General features: G+C 40.6%; 1 protein-coding gene across 1 annotated transcript in view; it reads right to left on the bottom strand.

Moving 5' to 3' along the window:
- The window catches only part of LOC141167399 (extracellular calcium-sensing receptor-like), a 75777-nt gene that overhangs the window by 31912 nt on the left and 25025 nt on the right, over positions 1-18840 (bottom strand). The window contains exon 3 of the mRNA XM_073654806.1: positions 12855-13029. Within this exon, the coding sequence (XP_073510907.1) occupies positions 12855-13029 (175 nt within the window). The remainder of the gene's footprint in view (positions 1-12854; positions 13030-18840) is intronic.

Genomic DNA, 18840 nt, shown 5'->3' with positions numbered 1-18840 from the left:
CTGTGATTGGCAGCAGTTGGGAGAGATGGGGTACAAGTGTACACCCTCAAAGAAGGCTGTAAAGAACTGCCCAGTTGGACTGCAAAGCAGAGATTTCACATACAGCACTCCAGAAGAAACAAATGTGAATAACTCTGCGATTGAGTGTGGTAGAGCAAAATTGAAAAGAGCAGCAGAATCAGGGATTTTTATAACATGACCTTTTACCAAATTTTTCATGTTGACCCGGACACAAGATGTAAAAGTAGCTGCATGACAGAATAAAACTGTTTTTTTTTTAAATTTCTCCCTCTGTTGTCGAGATATAAGCAAAGTATTTGGCACCTAATGAATTAACTTATTTAATTCCAAATAGGTGTTATTAGATCATTTTCAGTGGGGACATGGACTTCTTCTGCCTATGTGAGTTGCGATCTGATAACACCTATTTAAACTTAACAAAACTTTACTCATTGTGTACCAAATACTTTGATTGTTAATAACTCCACAAGAGAGGCAAAATTTATAAAAAAAACACAAAAAATGTTATTCCTCTCTGCAGCCACTATTACATCATGTGTCCAGTGAAACATGAAAAATTTGGTGTAAGGTCCTCTTTAACTCAATATTTTTAAGCAAGTAACAGGTCCTCTTTAAGCTGGAAAAATAAAACATTTCTAATCTTTTTAACCTAAAACATTAACCTTAAGCAGAGATACCAATTATAAATTATAAAAAAGGAGTAATATTAAATATGTAAATTGGAAGTTATCTGTGGGTGGGACTGGATGACATTTCTAAAGTGTTTTCCCATTTTTTTTGCCACGACCTTCTTATTATGCAAAGTTTCTAATAAAAGTCAGCATTCAGAGTTGATTGAATTCATTAAATCTTTTTGGCCCATTCTCTAGTTGTGTGTAATTTATACCATTTTTTGCCAGACAAAAAAGCATGATAACTTATGCATAACGGTATAATGTGGAAAGGTTCATAAGAAGCTGAGCTACATAAAGAGAAGATGATGAGGAAAATATGGAAAAACACGGAGATAAAAACAGGAAGACATGTAGATACCTGAAGGACTTAAAGAGAAAACAATCTTTTGTAAAAAGCTTGAAAGGTGGTTAAGACGCTGTTGAGGTATACGATACGATGGCGATAAGACATGGAAATACACAGAGGACAATCGTGAAGACATCAAGATATTTTGAGAGAAATCTGAGGACATGATACATAGAAAGGAAAGTTTTGAGGGACGTAAGGAGAAGATGATCAAGATGACATGGAGTAATTCAAGCAGGAAAACAGGACAACATAAAGATGCACAGAAAAGGGACAACCTTGAAGATGCACTGAAAAAATTAGAATAGAGAATTATAAAGATGGTGAGGAGAAGCAAAAAAAGGCCAGGACGTAGAGAGAGGGAAACAGGAAGACAGAGACTTATGGATTGAAGACAATCTTGAGAACATTAAAAGGGATTGTCCCATCCCACAAGAAAGATGTGAGTTCTAGTGCTGACCTACACATCAATCGGAAGAACGAAACCTTCACATGCACTACCTGGAATGGAGAGGTGGCCATGGTCATGTGTGGTGTCTCTCTTCTCATGTGTGGTGTCTCTCTTCTCATGTGTGGTGTCTCTCTTCATTCATTGCTTTAGGGGCCCGGAAAATTACAGCACAAACTTGCAGGTACTCATTGGGAGTTGCATATATTGGACTTTTGTGGCCTATCTTGCAGGGAATGGAGAACAGGTCACGTATGCCAGCTCTCTACATTCATTCTATGGGGACTCTCAAAATTGGAGAGAAAACATGTAGAAAATTGGTGAGACCCGCATCTAACGGACTTTTAAGGCATGCCTTGTCAAAAGGTCATATATGTACCAGGTAAGACAATACTTTTCAGATATATTGAAAGGAATCTATGGGAAGAGGATAAAATTAAACGAGGTACATAAGAGAAATATAGTCAGGATGAAGAGGCGCTATAAAGATGGGTTCAAAGTGGAAGACATGGAGATACACAGAAATAACTTAGTCTATGTGGCGTGGACATAAATAGGATGAATATGGTTTGGAAATAAGTATTTTGAGTTTATTATCTGAGAAACACTGTGTCATAAATGTATCTTATTTATTTTTTAAGGCTCCAAAGAGTCGGAAAACTTGACAAAGTGACCCTCATACCAGAAAAGATCGTGCTTGTTTGATTTAGAAGATGTAATAATACTTAACCAATGTGTCCATCAGAAAAACCTAGTGAGATGATAGATGGTTACATAAGAAGCTAAGGACATGTGGAGAGAAGTTCAGCAGAAAGTTATTGAGATACATAAGGTAGAGATAGTAGTAACACATGCGGGGGAATGTAGAGACATTATCAGAAATATGGAGATACATTGAATCATAGTAATCATGAAAATATCATGAAAATATGAAGTTAGTGGAAAGAAGTACAGTATGTATTATGGAAGTACACCAAGAGCAAAAAAGAATAAGAGGATGTAAATGAGGTAGACAATCATTCATGACGAGAAAGGAAAATCAAGGCATTGAGATCTTTCCATCAAGATATTGAGATAGCACCTCCTTACCTTTTATTGCTGAGCTCAAGGTGCTGGAGTGACAGTACGTGGCTGGTTGACTGTCACGCTTCATCCCACCAGCATTCTTACCTGGTATTATATATGGAGAGATTTTCTCCCCATGGAATGATTGGATATTCTCCAGGGCTTTATCCAATTTTGAATTGTTTTATTACTCATTATATTACTCTGAGGAATATTCTGGTCATTAAATGGAAATATTAATTGTTTCCTCCTCTGAAAGTCTCAAAATTCATTATTTCTATAAATTATCTCCACCAAAAACCAAACAACAGGGCATATAAATCAATATAAATGTGGCCGGAATTCTGGAGTAATTTTGATTAATAAAAAAAACTGTGTTTAATGACTTTCACCATATTTATGATGTGTTGTAGACACTTTTCATGACTTGTCTGACTAAAGGGTGCAGCCTCACTGGAAATGGGCATCTTATTGAAAAAGTGATGTGGCTTTATGGCACAAAAAAAATGTGCCAAAATTGTGGCACATAAAATACAGTGTAAAAGTTTTAGGCGGGTGTGGAAAAATGCTTTCTCATTAATATTTTCAAAAATAAAAGTGTCAATAGTTTATTTTTATGAACAAAACAGCAATCTAGATCAAATGAATATTTGGTTTGACCGCCCTTTGCCATCAGAACAGCATTAATTATTCTAATTACTTGCACGTGCACACAGTTTTTGAAGGAACTCGGTAGGGAGCTTCTTCCATACATCTTGGAGAACTAACTGCAGTTCCAAAGGTCAACAACATTCTTGTTGGCTGATGTTGTTGGCTCTTGGATCTATAAATCAGATGGGCTAAGTTATTGACTATAGACCAAAATGTTTTTAGAACAATATGTTGAACCCTAGCTGTATGTTTTGGGCAGAATTCAGCATTAGCATGATGGTATGGTTCGGGATCATGACAAATATAAGGGCCGTCAAAGATTTGGGTCTCCAGCCCCAAACTTCTCGGCCAGAGCCCCGAATCTCCTGCAACTCCCACATTGAATTGTGTCTGTGACAATATGATGCTGATACAGTTCAATCCCAGGATAGAGCCCAGGAGCCAAAGCTCCCTTCTCTATCAATATCCATCTCGTAAGCCGCAGATCTCCATAGGCCTGTGGTTTATGAGACGTCAGCATACCCTCTGCAGGCCAGCCATAGAGTACATAAGAGGAGACGTAGGCTGCTGTACCAGATATCAAGATTATGTGAGCATCTTCTTTACTGTTTTTTATATTATCGGAAAATAACATATATATGGGACAGTAGGGCCATCATGCTATATAAATGAGGAAATGGGGACATCATACTATATATGTGAGACCATAATACTATATATAAGGTGCTGTGGGGGACATAATACCATAAATAGTGAGCTGTGGGAGCAATGATACTATATATAGGGTGCTGTGGGGGACATAATACCATAAATAGTGAGCTGTGGGAGAAAGCATACTATATATAGGGTGCTGTGGGGGACATAATACCACAAATAGTGAGCTGTGGTAGCAATCATACTATATATCGGGGGTTGAGGAGACATCATAGTATATGTAGGGAGATGTGGGCACCATCATACTATATATAGGAAACTGTAGGGCCTCATGCTATACTGCATATAAAGGGGCTGTGGGGAGCTCATACTATATATATATAGAGTTGTGGGGACTTCCTATTGCATATAAGGGAGCTCTGTAGCCATTATAATATATACAGGTAGCTCTAAGGCCCTCAATGTATATTAACCCCTTTCTAGCCTATGCCATATTAGTACGGCACAGGCTAGCACCCTCGGTTCAGCACGGGCTCCGGCGCTGAGCCAGCACTGAACCGAGCACATGTCAGCTGATAAATACAGCTGACATGTGCCGCAACAGCTGCGGGTGGATCGTATTAGTACGGCAAATGCTAGCACCCACAGTTCAGCACGGGCTCCAGCGCTGAGCCCACACTGAACCGGGCACATGTCAGCGGGTGGCTGTTAACTAGTTAAATGCCGCTGTCAATCTCTGACAGGGGCATTTAACTCGCACTTCCGGGAAGAGCATTGTTAGCCCCGTCCATCGGTGACCCCGTCACGTGATCACGGGATCACCAATGGGTTGGCATGAAACTTGGGGTCTGCAGCAGACCCCTGTGGTTGTCATGTCCTGATTGCTATGAGCGCCGCCCAGTGGTCGGCGCTCATAGTAAGTGAGCATTTTAGCTGCATACAAGGGATCTGCTCATCCCCTGTATGCAGCAGAGCCGATCAGGCAAGTGCTGCTTCTAGTCTGCCATGGAGACTATAGAAGCATGCAAAAAAAGTAAAAAGAAAATGTTTTTAAAAATATTAAAAAAATAAAAAATATATAAGAGTTTAAATCACCCCCCTTTTGCCCCATTCAAAATAAAATAAAAAAAAAACCTACATACACATATTTTGTATCGCCGAGTTCATAATTGCCCAATCTATCAATGTAAAAAAAAATTAATCCAATCAGTAAACGGCGTAACGAGAAAAAAATTCTAAACGCCAGTGTTACGTTTTTTTGGTTGCAGCAACAATGCAATAAAATAACGGGAGATCAAAACATTTTATCTACTCCAAAATGGCATCAAGAAAAACGTCTGCTCGGCGCCCAAAAAATAAGTCCTCACCCGGGCCCCAAATCCCGAAAAATGGAGACGGGTCTCGTAAAATGGCGCCATTTTTTTTTTTTTTAGCAAACTTTGTATTTTATTTTCACCACTTAAATAAAAAAGAACCTTTACATGTCTACGAACTCGTAATGGCCTGGAGAATAATAATGGCAGGTCAGTTTTAGCATTCAGTGAACGTGGTAAAAAATAAAAAAAAACTGTGGAATTGCATTATTTTTTGCAATTTCACCACACTTGGAATTTTTTTCCCATTTTCCAGTACACGATATGGTAAAACCAGTGATGGCGTTCAAAAGTACAACTTGTCCCGTAAAAAATAAGCCCTCACATGGCCATATTGACCAAAAAATAAAAACGCTATGGCTCTGGGAACAAGGAGAGCAAAAAACGAAAACGCAAAAACGGAAAATCCCAAGGTTGTTAAAAGGTTAAAAGGCTTTGGGGGCCATCTTTTTGTGTATAGGGGCAGTAGGGCCATCATACTGCAAATACAGAGGTGTGTGAGCACTCAGAGGCCATTGATGTAAACGAGGGCATTATTAGTTTTGATTGAGGCCCTTAGGTGGCATTATTTTTTTGAGGGGAGGGGCATTGTTACTTTTAGATGACACACAAGGGATCATTTGGGATATTATAACCTTCAAAGGACCATATGGGACCTTATAACTTTCTGGGTAGCACAGTAGGGCCATTAATACTTTCTATGGGACACTATTTATATTTAGGGACGAGGAAGCAGTCCCAGCAGTGTGAGGATGAGGGCCCTGGGCTTTCATAAAATGTCGATGCTGAGCGGAGTCCCCTTCGCATTGATTTCCTGCAGTGGGCTTAGGGAAAATGGCCGCTAGAGGCTGCGCATGCGCAGATTGAGATCTTGGGATCTGCATGCGCATTTTTCCAAAGCAAAAGTAGGAAAATCAATGGAAAGAGGACTCACCCCCAACATTTTATGAAAGCCCAGGGCCCACAGCCTTGCACGACCGAGACACCCCCTCCTCCTGGCCCCACAGCATCACCTCACTCCTGCCACCGCCGCCTACTACAGCAGCGACCCTGCCTCCTTTGACCCTAGTCGACCCAGTCACCCTCCCACCTCACCCCCGGTAAGCTACCATAAAATCAAACTATAAGACACACCACTATTTTATTTTTAAAAAAATTCCTATTTTCCTCTCCAAAATTTGGGGTGCGTCTTATGGTCCAGTACGTCTTATAGTCGGCAAAATAGGGTATGTATAAACTAAATTTATGGAATCAAGTAACTAAAAATTGGCATGTGCATATGTATTCACCCCTTTTGTTATGAAGCCCCTAGAAATTTCTAGTGGAAGCATTTCCCTTCATAAGTCACCTGCCTAGAGACAGGAAGTCCACGTCTGTGCAATCTAAGTGTCACATGGCCAGTTACTATTATTATTATTTATTATTATAGCGTCATTTATTCCATGGCGCTTTACATGTGAATATGGGGTATACATAGCACAAACAATTACAATAAATTTTGAACAATACAAGTTGGCGACTGGTGCAGGAGCGAGGACCCTGCCCACGTGGGCTCACAGTCTACAAGAGATGGGTGAGGATACAGTAGGTGAGGGTAGAGCTGGTCGTGCAGCGGTATGGTGGAGCGAGGGCTACTGCAGGTTGTAGGCTTGTCAGAAGAGGTGGGTCTTCAGGTTCCTTTTGAAAGTTTCTACATTAGGCAAGAGTCTGATATGTTGGGGTAGAGAGTTCCAGAGTAGGGGGATGTACGGGAAAAAACTTGTATGCAATTGTGGGAAGAGGAGATAAGAGGGGAGTAGAGAAGGAGATCTTGTGAAGATTGGAGGTTGCGTGTAGGTATGTACCAGGAGACTAGGTCACTGATGTAAGGAAGAGACAGGTTATGGATGGCTTTGTATGCCATGGTTAGGGTTTTGAACTGGAGTCTCTGGGCAATGGGGAGCCAGTGAAGGGATTGACAGAGAGGTGAGGCTGGGAAATAGCAAAGGGACAGGTGCATTAGTCGGGCAGCAGAGTGTAGGATAGATTGGAGGGGTGTTAGAGTGGTACAAGGGAGGCCACAGAGCTGCACTAGAGTTTTTGTGGATTAGTATATACACTTTACCTTTTCTGAAAGGCCACAGAGGCTGCAACACCATTAAACAAGAGGCAACGCTAACCAAACAACACCATGAAGACCAAGGAGATCTCCAAACAAGTCAGGGACAATGAAACCTCTTTGACATGGCTCTACAAAATTGCACGTCTTCTAAAGAGCTGGTCTTCTCTAAGAAAATAATCAAGTTCTCGATATATGAAGAAACTAAAAACAGAGTCTGGGATAATCAGCTCAAAAAGGTGGTCTTTTGGGAAGGATTAACTGTACATTGGGGTTTCGCTGGATGTATGAATGTGTAAAGAAGCTTTATTGTGGAAACAGAATAGAAAAGTAAGTTCAACCCATGATATTTATTACTTTATTAACTTGTTTGGTCAGCCATGTTCTCCCCAACTTTTGCATACGTTTTACAACAAACATGTTAATTTTAAGTAGCTATACACAGCATTGGACTGGCCCACTGGGGGACCAGAGAATCCTCCGGTGGGCCCAGGCACTGACATCTGCTAGCACAGTGAACAGACTTCACATGTGCCAGCGATGCGCTTAATGACCGCAGTGACATAAAAAGTTATCAGGGCCCAACAGCGCTGACTTACAACTAGTGCGCCGCAGTCTGCGGCAGGGAAGCGGGTCCTCAGTGTGATCAGTGATGCTTGCTTGCTCTCCCGGGTTACTCTGGGAGGAGCCAGGAGCAGTACTTCACTACTCCTCGCAGCTCCTTCCAGAGTTAAACAAACCGTGAGAGCACAGCTCTTCCTTGCATTGAACAAGCAGAGAGAGTGGTGCAGCTCTTGATAAGCCCTTGTCCAGCCAGCTTTATTTAGGTCCTCGCTGGCTGGACAGCACAGCTCCAGTAATGAGCTGTACTCTAATTCGCAAAACGCTCACTCCTCCCCCACAGTATAAACACTGGCAGCAGAGGGAGATAGACATCTCCCTGTTACAGCTGCAATGATTGAAGGAGGCGCCCCTGCCAGCCTAACAGTGAGTAAATGCAAATGGGAGGCCTTTAGTCAGGGATGATATAGGGGTAAGGGGTTAAGTTACTTAGGGATGAATGACGGCCCTATTCCCTCATCGCCGTTTCACCCCTGACTGACTACACGGTGCACCCCATCCACCTTATCCCCTCTGACTGAGGTTTCCCCCTCTATATCACCCCTGTCAGCAACTCCTCTCCCATATCACCCCTGGCTGCACCCCCTAACTGATCCCCATTGCCCTATATTACCCCTAACTGCACCCCTTCCCCGTATCACCCCATAACAGCAACCCCTCTCCCATATCACCCCTGGCTGCACCCCCTCCCTGTATCACAACTGACTTCACCCCCCTAACTGATCCCCATCCCCTGTATCACCCCTGACTTCACCCCCTCCTCCGGATCACCCATAACTGCACCCCCTCCACTATATCACCCCTGACTGCACCCTCTCCCCCTATATCACCTGACTGTACCCCCTCTCCCTATATCAACCCTGACTGCACCCCCTTCCCCTGTATCACCCCTGACTGCACCCTTTCTCCCTGTATCACCCCTGACTGTGCCCCCTCTCCCTGTATCACCCTTGATTGTGCCCCCTCTCCCTGTATCATCCGTGACTGAGCCTTCTCCCTGTATCACCCCTGACTTACTAAAAGTTTTTTTTTTCCCCACTTCTAACAAAATGAGGCCCTTTATAAAAAGTTATGGCCTTAAATGTGGAAGAGAGATTTAAGCTAAGGGAAAGCTCTTTTTTTGATATCATTAATAATGCCATACATAAGTGATTTAGGGCCCCCACCACTATTAGTGGATACATTCACATAATGCATTTGCTGCAGAATTTCTACAATGGAAATCCCACAGCAAATTAACAGCGGTAATATCCACACAGATATTGTGCCGATATTGCTGTGGTTACTGATGGTGCACCTTTACCACTGAGGCCATGTTCCCACGTTCAGGATTCTCTGCGGTTTTGACGATGCGTGTTTTTGCAGCGTGAAAACCGCAGTGGCCAGATGTTACAGCATAGTGGATGGGATTTCTAGAAATCCCATGTCCACTATGCTTGCATCTGAGGGTGCGGATCACCCGTGGACACTGACATGCGGCGCATCATTCAGACCCGCAGAATGTCAAATTCTCTTGCAGGTCTGCATGTGGACTTTCCCCATAGACTAACATCTATGAGGAATGTCCGCAAGAGAAAAAAAAAATGTCGCCGCTCATTAGCATAATGAGGGCGGAAGTGCTGCGGCTCTACTGCAGCGTCGTGGCCGCAGCGGCTTCACTCCCTTGGAACGTAGCCTGATTTGATCCTTTTGTATCGCAAAGGATGAAATCGGCGGTGAATATCTGCAGCGTATATTGACACATTGTTCATGTGAAATCTTCAATGCTGTTAATTCACGCTCTGGATTTTCTCAGAGTATGGATGAGATGTCCTAAAATACCATCCACTAGGCTGGTGCTATAAAACATTGGTTTAGTGGTTATTACTAGGGTTGAGCGAGTATGTTCTGTCCGAGTATGCTCGGGCCGAGCTCCGAGTATTTACAGCTGCTCGGTGATATGTTTGAATCGCCCCCGTGTGCATGATTTGCAACTGTTTGACAGCTTTATTACATGTGAGCAATGTGTAAGAAATAGACATTCCTCACATGTATTAAAACTGTCAAACAGTTGCAAATGATGCACACGGGAGAGATTCAAACATATCACCGAGCAGCCGTAAATACTCGGAGCTCGGCCCGAGCATACTCGGAACAGAACATACTCGCTCAACCCTAGTGGTTATTACATATCATGGAACTTTTATCATTGAGTCTGCACCAAAATGTGGGCACCAGCTCTTTCTATAACATTAAGAAGTGTACTATCTTATATTATACCCTGATATCAGAGTGTTACCACACAATTGGTGGTCTTGTATTTATTTCTATGTAGCTACGTAGTGGGCGCCAAGAAAGATCTTCTCTGGTGGGCCCAATGTACTCCAGCCCGAAGCTGGCTATAGATGTTAGCTTTGGGTTCCCTCATTCTATAGGAATTTAACCCTTTGAAAGCACATTTTTCAGGAGATCGTATTTAGCTTTCCCATACAATTGCTACTGCTGAAGCTCTTTATATACTGTAGGTAGAACTCACCCAGGCGATAAGATTCGTTGATAAGATAGTAGCAAGAGTCGATAAGACATTTCGATCATGGGAGTCTACTGGTAATAATAATTAAAAGGAATCTCCACCTAAGACTATAGCCCACATTTCTTATATATATGTACTGTTTTTTTTTGTGCAAGCTAAATCTGATATGTTACAAGAATCACAATTAAAGATGAGCAATTTAATTAGTTCTGCCCTGGTCCGGTGTCCAGTCTGCTCCTCTGTTGTAGCTAGTCGTTACTTCTGCAACCGGCATCCTCAGCCCGGCTTCCCGGGCGTCTTTGGCACTGATTAGGTCCCATGATGTCATGGCATTATGTGAGATCTGGTCTATAGATCTCATGGGATATCATGGCGTAAGAATAACACAATGACATGACATTGCTTGGCCTAGTAAGTGCCAGAAGCACCCTAGATACCAGGCTAAGGATTCCAAGTGCAGAAAGAAGACAAGCTACAACCAAAGACCGGACTGGCCACCGGACCATGGCAGCAGGAATCAAATTACTCATCTCTATTCACAATATAAACTTTCTACACTATTAAAATGTATCTCTTAAACCTGATGAGGCTGGTATACTCACTTTGAAACTCCTTATCACAACAGCTGTATAATCCTGATACCATGATTTGCATTTTATGAGTGTAACTAGAACTGGACAGTCAGGAAAACCAAAATAGGAGTATAGAGTCATTTTATTATGGATTTTTCGAAATAAGTACACTAGCGTCATAAGGTCCAGGAAATATTTAAAAAAATGTATGCAGTGTGCATAGTAAGCTCTGGTGACAGATTTTCTTTAATTAAAAATAGTATTATCTCATCAGGGAGCAGATCGGGGTGACTGTGCAGGCTCAAGAGCTGAGCCCGTTACACAATAGACAAATTCCGGCTGTATAACACACCTGCCTCTCACAGCAGTTATGAAATCTTTTCCAATGGCCATTGTTAACCACTTAGATGTCACTGTCAATCAACAACAGCGGCAGTTAACCTGCGTAATCCTGTTCATGCATCCTTCGGCCCCCCCACCTGATCGTTATGGCATGGTGTTTATGGCTTGCCATGTCAGCTAGGGGCCTACTGAAGTTCCACTATCTGCGATTTTGGCCCTCTTCTGAAGCCTAAAGCTAGGTCAAAAGCTAGGATTACATGAGACAGTGATTAGGACTATACAATTAAATACTAAAGTATCGAAGTAAATAGCACAAACAATGACATTTTCATTAACTTATGGGTTCTAAAAAGTGAAAAAAAAGGGATTAAAAAAATAAAAAATTCCAAGTCATTTGTTCTACAAGTTTGTGAATACAGCAGAGACCAAGGAGCTGTAAGTGCATCGCCACGCCCCAATGCACTTCCAGCCTGAAATTCACAATGCAATTTCTCACTGCTATAGCAAAACTCTGTAGTCCTAAATGGATGTAATTTTAGAGGGCTATACTGTCATATAACTAGTTGGGGGGGGGGGGTAAAAGGGTTTGATAGGTTTCCTTTAAGAACAGTTGTGTCAGAAACCGTTCCAGCGTCAGAGGTAAAACTGGAAATATCTCCTGAATCATGAATATCTAATCTTCTATGGCCAAAGAATAAAATATACATCGTATGTTTGTTTTTACACATTTCATGAAATCTATGTCTTCTGGGCAGTGCCTTTAACCAGGAGGTTCTCACGAGTGTTTAAATCCGGTCGCAATAATATAATATAACATTTGGGGAAAAAGAAACAACCTAGGATCCCAGCACTGGAGGACGCTATGCCAAACACTTCAACAGCCACCATGAATTTTCCCTGCGTGCTGAGATAGGCTGGGACAAAAGAGATCCAGACACTTAAGAATATCAGCATGGAAAAAGTAATCCACTTGGCTTCGTTGAAACTGTCCGGTAAGTTTCTGGCCAGAAATGCAACTATAAAACTGACACAAGCAAGAAATGCCATGTACCCGAGCATGGACCACAATAAGACATCAGAACATTCATGACATTGAAAGATGATAACTCCAGTTTTTAGCTTAACGTTCTTCTCAAGGAATGGTGGGCAACACAGACTCTGGGACACACAGATAAAAACTTGTATGAAGGTGCAGATTACAATGACGACAGCAGGAACTTTTGGTCCTGGCCACTTCCTCATATTGCTTCCAGGTTTCGTTGCCCGAAAAGCTATAATAACCATCAAAGTTTTGGCAAATATGCATGAAACACAAACAACAAAGATATTTCCAAAAGCTGCTTGACGCAAGAGACATGTTCATCTTTTGGGTTCTCCTATAAAGAGCAGAGAGCAGAGGAAACTCAAGAACAGTGAGAAGAGGAGACAGTAGGTAAGGTCACTGTTATTGGCCTTCACAATGGCGGTGTCTTTGTACTTGATGAATATACACAAGACACTAAGGGTGGTGAAAGAGCAGAAGATGACCGTAGAAGTTAAGGTGACTCCTAGTGGTTCAGAGTATGAAAGAAACTCCATGTCTTTAGGAAGGCACATCGTTTTATTAGCATTGGGCCACGTCTCCGAAGAACATAAGAAACAGTTGCTGGAATCTAAGAGATAAAATAAGATAAAAGACTTTATGACTTAAATGTTATGGACAGTCACCTTTGAGCTATTTTTTTAAAATTTCCTATATCTAAACTGGCAAATAAATAGTTTTCATTGAAAAAAAAATAAAAAATCACCCGATCAATGAGGAAAATGTTTTCTTAAGGTGCAAAGGTATTTATTTCAAAATCATTGTTCTCTGCAGCACATGGTTCTTTGTGAATGGGACATGTGCTGCCGATAACATTATATTTTATGCGCATAAAATGATTGTAATAAATTCTATTTGGTAGCTGATTGGCAGTCCTTTATAGGCCACGATTGGCTGAAGTAAATGGGTCCTCCTTAGAGATTAAAGAAAGGGAAAAGAAGGAGGATTAACCCAGCAGAAAAGATTGAGAAATCACTCAAGGAATGAAGGTGTGCTAAGATCCGAAGCATCCTGGATTCAAAAAAGGTCACATCCAGCATGTATTACTGGGAGTGATACTCCCAAAATAGAAAAGGCTGAAACTAAGAGCAAGCTGCAAATGGTTTGTCAGGGGCTCTGAAAATGAATGAAGGAAAGAAAATTGCAGCCTGAGATTTAGAACAACTTTTCTAAGTAGAGGTTAGAAAATTTTTTTCTTTTTCTAACCTCAGTACAGTACAAAGAAGTAGAACAAGTAAAAACCAATGTATCATCTACTGCATATAGACTTTAAAGAAAAGTCTATAAACAACGTGTACCCCTAGAAAAAGAGGTACAACAGTAAATGATTAAAAAAGGGGGCAAGAAAGAAAATGCGTCCAAATACTGTTGTGGGTCAGTGGTCACCCCATCGCCATTATAGGATGGCTGTATTGCCAATTACTTATTGATGATAGCACCTAGTATATTTTCATTGAGTATGGTTATTCCTTATAAACAGTATACTGTTATATATATACTTGTGTATAGAGAATTCTTTGATCTTTTTTACTACCATATTAGGGGTGATTGTTCCCCAATATTGGTTCTTATAGTGTATACTGTATTTAGTGCATATACCTGGGTGCCCCTCATTAAGAATGGAGTACGAAACTCCAATCTTAATGAATCAGGGAATCAGTCTAATATGTTTGACTCATTTGTCTGATTTGGTTTTCTTAACTTACTTTTAGGACTTGTGTGGAAATCTGATGTAGTTTTTGGTCAAATTAACCCCTTTGCACCCCAACCCTGTTTGCACCTTTCATGACAATGCCAAATTTTACAATTCTGACCAGTGTTACTTTATGAGTTAATAACTCTGGAACACTTCAACGGATCCACCTGATTCTGAGATTGTTTATTCGTGACTTCATGATAGTGGTAAAATTTCTTCGATATGATTTGCATTTATTTGTGGAAAAAAATGGAAATTTGGCAAAAAAAAAGTGAACATTTTGCAATTTTCAAACTTTTAATTTTTTATGACCTTAAATCAGAGATATATGTCGCACAAAATGGTTAATAAATAACATTTCCCACATGTCTACTTTACATCAGCACAATTGTTGAAACATTTTTTTTTTGTTAGGAAGTTATAAGGGTTAAAAGCTGAGAAGCGATTTCTAATTTTTCTAACAAAATTTACAAACCATTATTTTTTTAGGTACCACATCACATTTGAAGTGACTTTGTGGGGTCTAAATGACAGAAAATGCCCAAAAGTGACACCATTCTAAAACCACATTCAAGACGTTTATTAACTCTTCACGTGCTTCACAGGAATTTTTGGAATGTGAGGAAAAAAAATGAACATTTAACTTTTTTTCAAAATTTTTTTACTTTAGACCAAAGGTAAAATGAAAAAATTGATCCCTAAATTTGTTGTGCAATTTCTCCTGAGTAATCCAATACCCCATATGTGGGGGAAAATCACTGTTTGGGCACATGGCAGAGCTCAGAAGGGAAGGAGCGCCATTTGACTTTTTGAATGCAAAACTTGCTGGAATAATTAGCAGATACCATGTCGAGTTTGGAGAGCTCCTGATGTGCCTAAACAGTGGAAACCCCCCCACAAGTGACCCCATTTTGGAAACTAGACCCGTCAGTGAACTTATCTAGATGTGTGGTGAGCACCTTGAACCACAAGGTGCTTCACAGAAGTTTATAATGTTGAGCCGTGAAAATAAAAAAAATCACATTTTTCCCACAAAAGTGTTTTTTACCACCAAATTTTGCATTTTCACAAGGGTAGCAGGAAAAACTGCACCATGCAATTTGTTGTTCATTTTCTCCTGAGTACGCAAATACCCCATATGAAGGGGAAAACTACTGGTTGGGTGCAAGGCATGGCTCAGAAGGCAAGTAGCACCATTTGACTTTTTGAATGTAAAATTTGCTGGAATAATTAGTGGATGCCATGTCCCCATTTGGAGAGATCCTGATGTGCCTAAACAGTGGAAATCCACCATAAGTGACCCCATTTTGGAAACTAGACCCCTCAAGGAATGTACCTAAATGTTTGGTGAGCACCTTGAACTCCAGGTGCCTCATGAAAGTGTATAATTTTGAGCTGTGAAAATAAAAACATCTCATTTTTTCCCACAAAAATGTTATTTTAGCCCCAATTTTTTATTTTCCCAGGGCTAACAAGAGAAATTGCACCATAAAATTTGTTGTGCAATGTCTCCTGAGTACGCCGATATCCCATATGTGGGGGAAAACTACTGTTTAAGTGCATGGAAGGCTCAGAAAGGAAGGAGTGACATTTTGGAACACAGACTTTGATGGAATGGTCTGTGGGTGTCATGTCATATTTGGAGAGCCCCTGATGTACCTCAAAAGTGGAAATTACAGACAAGTTTCTGGGATTTACACTTAATTGTAAAGTGCTGCGGAATATGTTGGCGCTATATAAATAAAAATTATTATTATTATTATTATTATAAGTGTCACCATTTTGGAAACTAGATCCCACAATGAATTTATCTAGACATGTGGTGAGCACCTTGAACACCTAGGTGCTTCACAGAATTTTAACATTTTGATCGGTGAAAATGAAAAAATATATATTTTTCCCACAAAAATTTTGTTTTAGCCCCAAATGTTTTCATTTTCACAAGGATAGTAGGAGAAAATTGACTCCAAAATTTTTTGTGCAATTTCTCCTGAGTACACCGATACACCATATGTGGTCATAAAACAATTTTTGAGGCACAATGCAAAGCTCAGAAGGGAAGAAGCTCCATATTGGAGTTCAGATTTTGCTGGAATGGTTTGAGGGTGCCATGTAACATTGGCAGAGCCCCTGAGGTGCCAGAACTACAGAAGCCCCATATGTGACCTCATGTTACAAACTACACCCCCAATGAATTCATCTAGGGGTGCAGTGATCGTATTGACAAAACATGTGCCTCATAGAATTTTATACCATTGGGCAGTGAAGAAAGAATAAATTACATTTTTACCACAAAAATATGTTTTAGCCTCAAGTTTTTAATTTTTCTAACGGCTAATAGGAGAATTTTTTACAACAAACTGAGGTCCATTTTTTCCTGAGTATGCCAATACCCTACATGTAATCGTAAAATAGTTCTCAGGCACAGTGCAAAGCTTAGAAGTTAAGGAGCGCCATATTATAGTGCAAATTTTACTGTTCTGGTTTGCGGGTGCCATGTCTCACTTGGAGAGCCCCTGAGGTGTCAGAACAGCAGAACTCCCCTTAAGTGACACCAATTTACAAACTTCACCTCTCAATGAATTCATCTAGGGGTGCAGCGATCATATTGACATCACCGGTGGGTCATAGAATTTGATACCGTTGGGCAGTGAAGAAAAAATAATTAAATTTTTACCACCAAAATTTTGTTTTAGCCGCAGGTTTTACATTTTTACACGGGGAAGTGGGTGAAAATGGCACCAACATTTTTCCACAATTTCTGCTGCATGTAGCAATACCCCATATGTGGCTGTACAGTACTGCTTAGCCACACAACAAGACTCGGGAGAGACGGAGCGATATTTGCCTCCTGGAGCACAGATTTTCCTAGAATAGTTGGCAGGCCTAAGTGCTAGAAGAACAGAATCCCCCCTCAAGTGACCGCATTTTGGAAATTATACTCCTTTAGGAATTAATCTACAAATGTAGTGACGATTTTGTCTCCATAGATGTTTTCCAGAATCAAGTAGCAATGGATGTTGCTTAGTGAAAATTGCAAACTGCCGTTGTAGTGACTAGTACATTGTAGTGACCAGTATGTGGAGACCAGGACATTGTGCCCGGCTCATGCTTCTGGAGACATGCACCTGTAAATTAGGTGGGCTCTCATTGCTACAGAAATGCCAAACATGTGGATGCTAAATGTGGTTTAGGCACACTGGGGTTCAGAAGGGAGGGATGGCATTTGGATTTGGGAGCATAGAATTTGCTGGATTTTTGGGGGGGGCGAGGAGCCATAGTGCTTTTCCAGAGCCTTTGAACTACCAGTAACGTGGAAGCTTCCTATATTTCCATTAACACATGACGGACCTGAGTGGGGGATTTTTTTGTGGATTGAGTTGAAACTTTTGTTGGGAACATTTTACATAACATTTTGGATCACATTTATCGTGCGCTCTAGGCTAAGCACTTACATCGAGGTTTCCATCTAAATCTCCAAGTGACATGATTCAGATTAAATCCCAGAGGGATCCATTCCCCATAATGAGGCAGCAGAGTTACTCTGGACTCTGATTGGCCTTTGTTCAGCTGTGTTCTTCTTTTCAGAAGTGCACAAAACTGTGGTCAATGGCATGTTTCTGTACACCTAAAAAGATGGACCCTACAGGATCATAGGCCAGACTGCGTTCACAGTGCTTCCATCTGCCTCATCATAGGGAATCTTCCGCTGGTGGTTCCGTCTGCATCACGTATTTCAGAAATTTACTCGGAAACGCCGATGTAAGAGCTCAGCGCAGGATAAATGTGCGCCGAGCCTTACTGCGATCTTTGTGAGGCAGAATGAACAAATCAACAGCAGGTGAAGAATTGGTTTTATTTATTTATTTAATTTTTACGACATTCCTTGTGCAGTATAAGTGATTAGACAATTTTATTCTTCTGGTCGGTGCGATTACAGCAATATCAGATTTGTATTGGTTTTTATGTTTGGCTGCTGTCACACACTAAAGACGCAATTTTTGCAAAAACTAGTTTTTTGCATCACTGTACTTTGAGAGCTATAATTTTTCCACATTTTGGCCGACAGAGTTATATGTTTTTTGCAGGATGAGTTGACATTTTTATTGGTACCATTTTCGGGCACTTGACATTTTTTGATCGCCTTCTATTCGGATTTTTGAGAGGCAAAATGAAGAAAACCCATTAATTCAGGAATTTTTTTTTATGCCGTTCAACGTGTGGTAAAATTTATAAGGCAGTTTTATCCTTGGAGTCAGTATGATTACAGCGATACTACATCTATATCTTTTTTTAATGTTTTGGCACTTTTACACAATAAAAACTATTTTAGAGAAAAAATAATTATTTTTGCATTGCTTTATTCAAAGATCTATAACTTTTTTAGCCGCTGTGTGGCAACTTGTTTTTTGTGAGACAAGATGATGCTTTCAGAGATACATTTATTTACATTCTTCTTTTTGATTGCATTTTATTCCACTTTTTGTTTGGCGGTATGATGATAAAGCATCATTTTTTGCTACGTTTTTCTCTTTTTTTTATGGTGTTCACTGAAGGGGTCAAGTAGTGTGACATTTTTATGGGGAAGGTCATTCCGGATGAGGCGATACCAAATATGTGTAATTTTTTTTTTTTACAAAAAAATGACACATTTATCAGTATATTTTTAGTTTTTTTATTACTTTT

This window comes from Phyllobates terribilis, unplaced genomic scaffold, assembly GCF_046119375.1.
Source record: "Phyllobates terribilis strain yellow unplaced genomic scaffold, ASM4611937v1 Scaffold_11__3_contigs__length_659146591, whole genome shotgun sequence".
NCBI classification, from domain to species: domain Eukaryota; kingdom Metazoa; phylum Chordata; class Amphibia; order Anura; family Dendrobatidae; genus Phyllobates; species Phyllobates terribilis.
The sequence above is the reverse complement of the archived record's forward strand: the minus strand, read 5'-3'. Positions and strand labels throughout refer to the sequence as shown.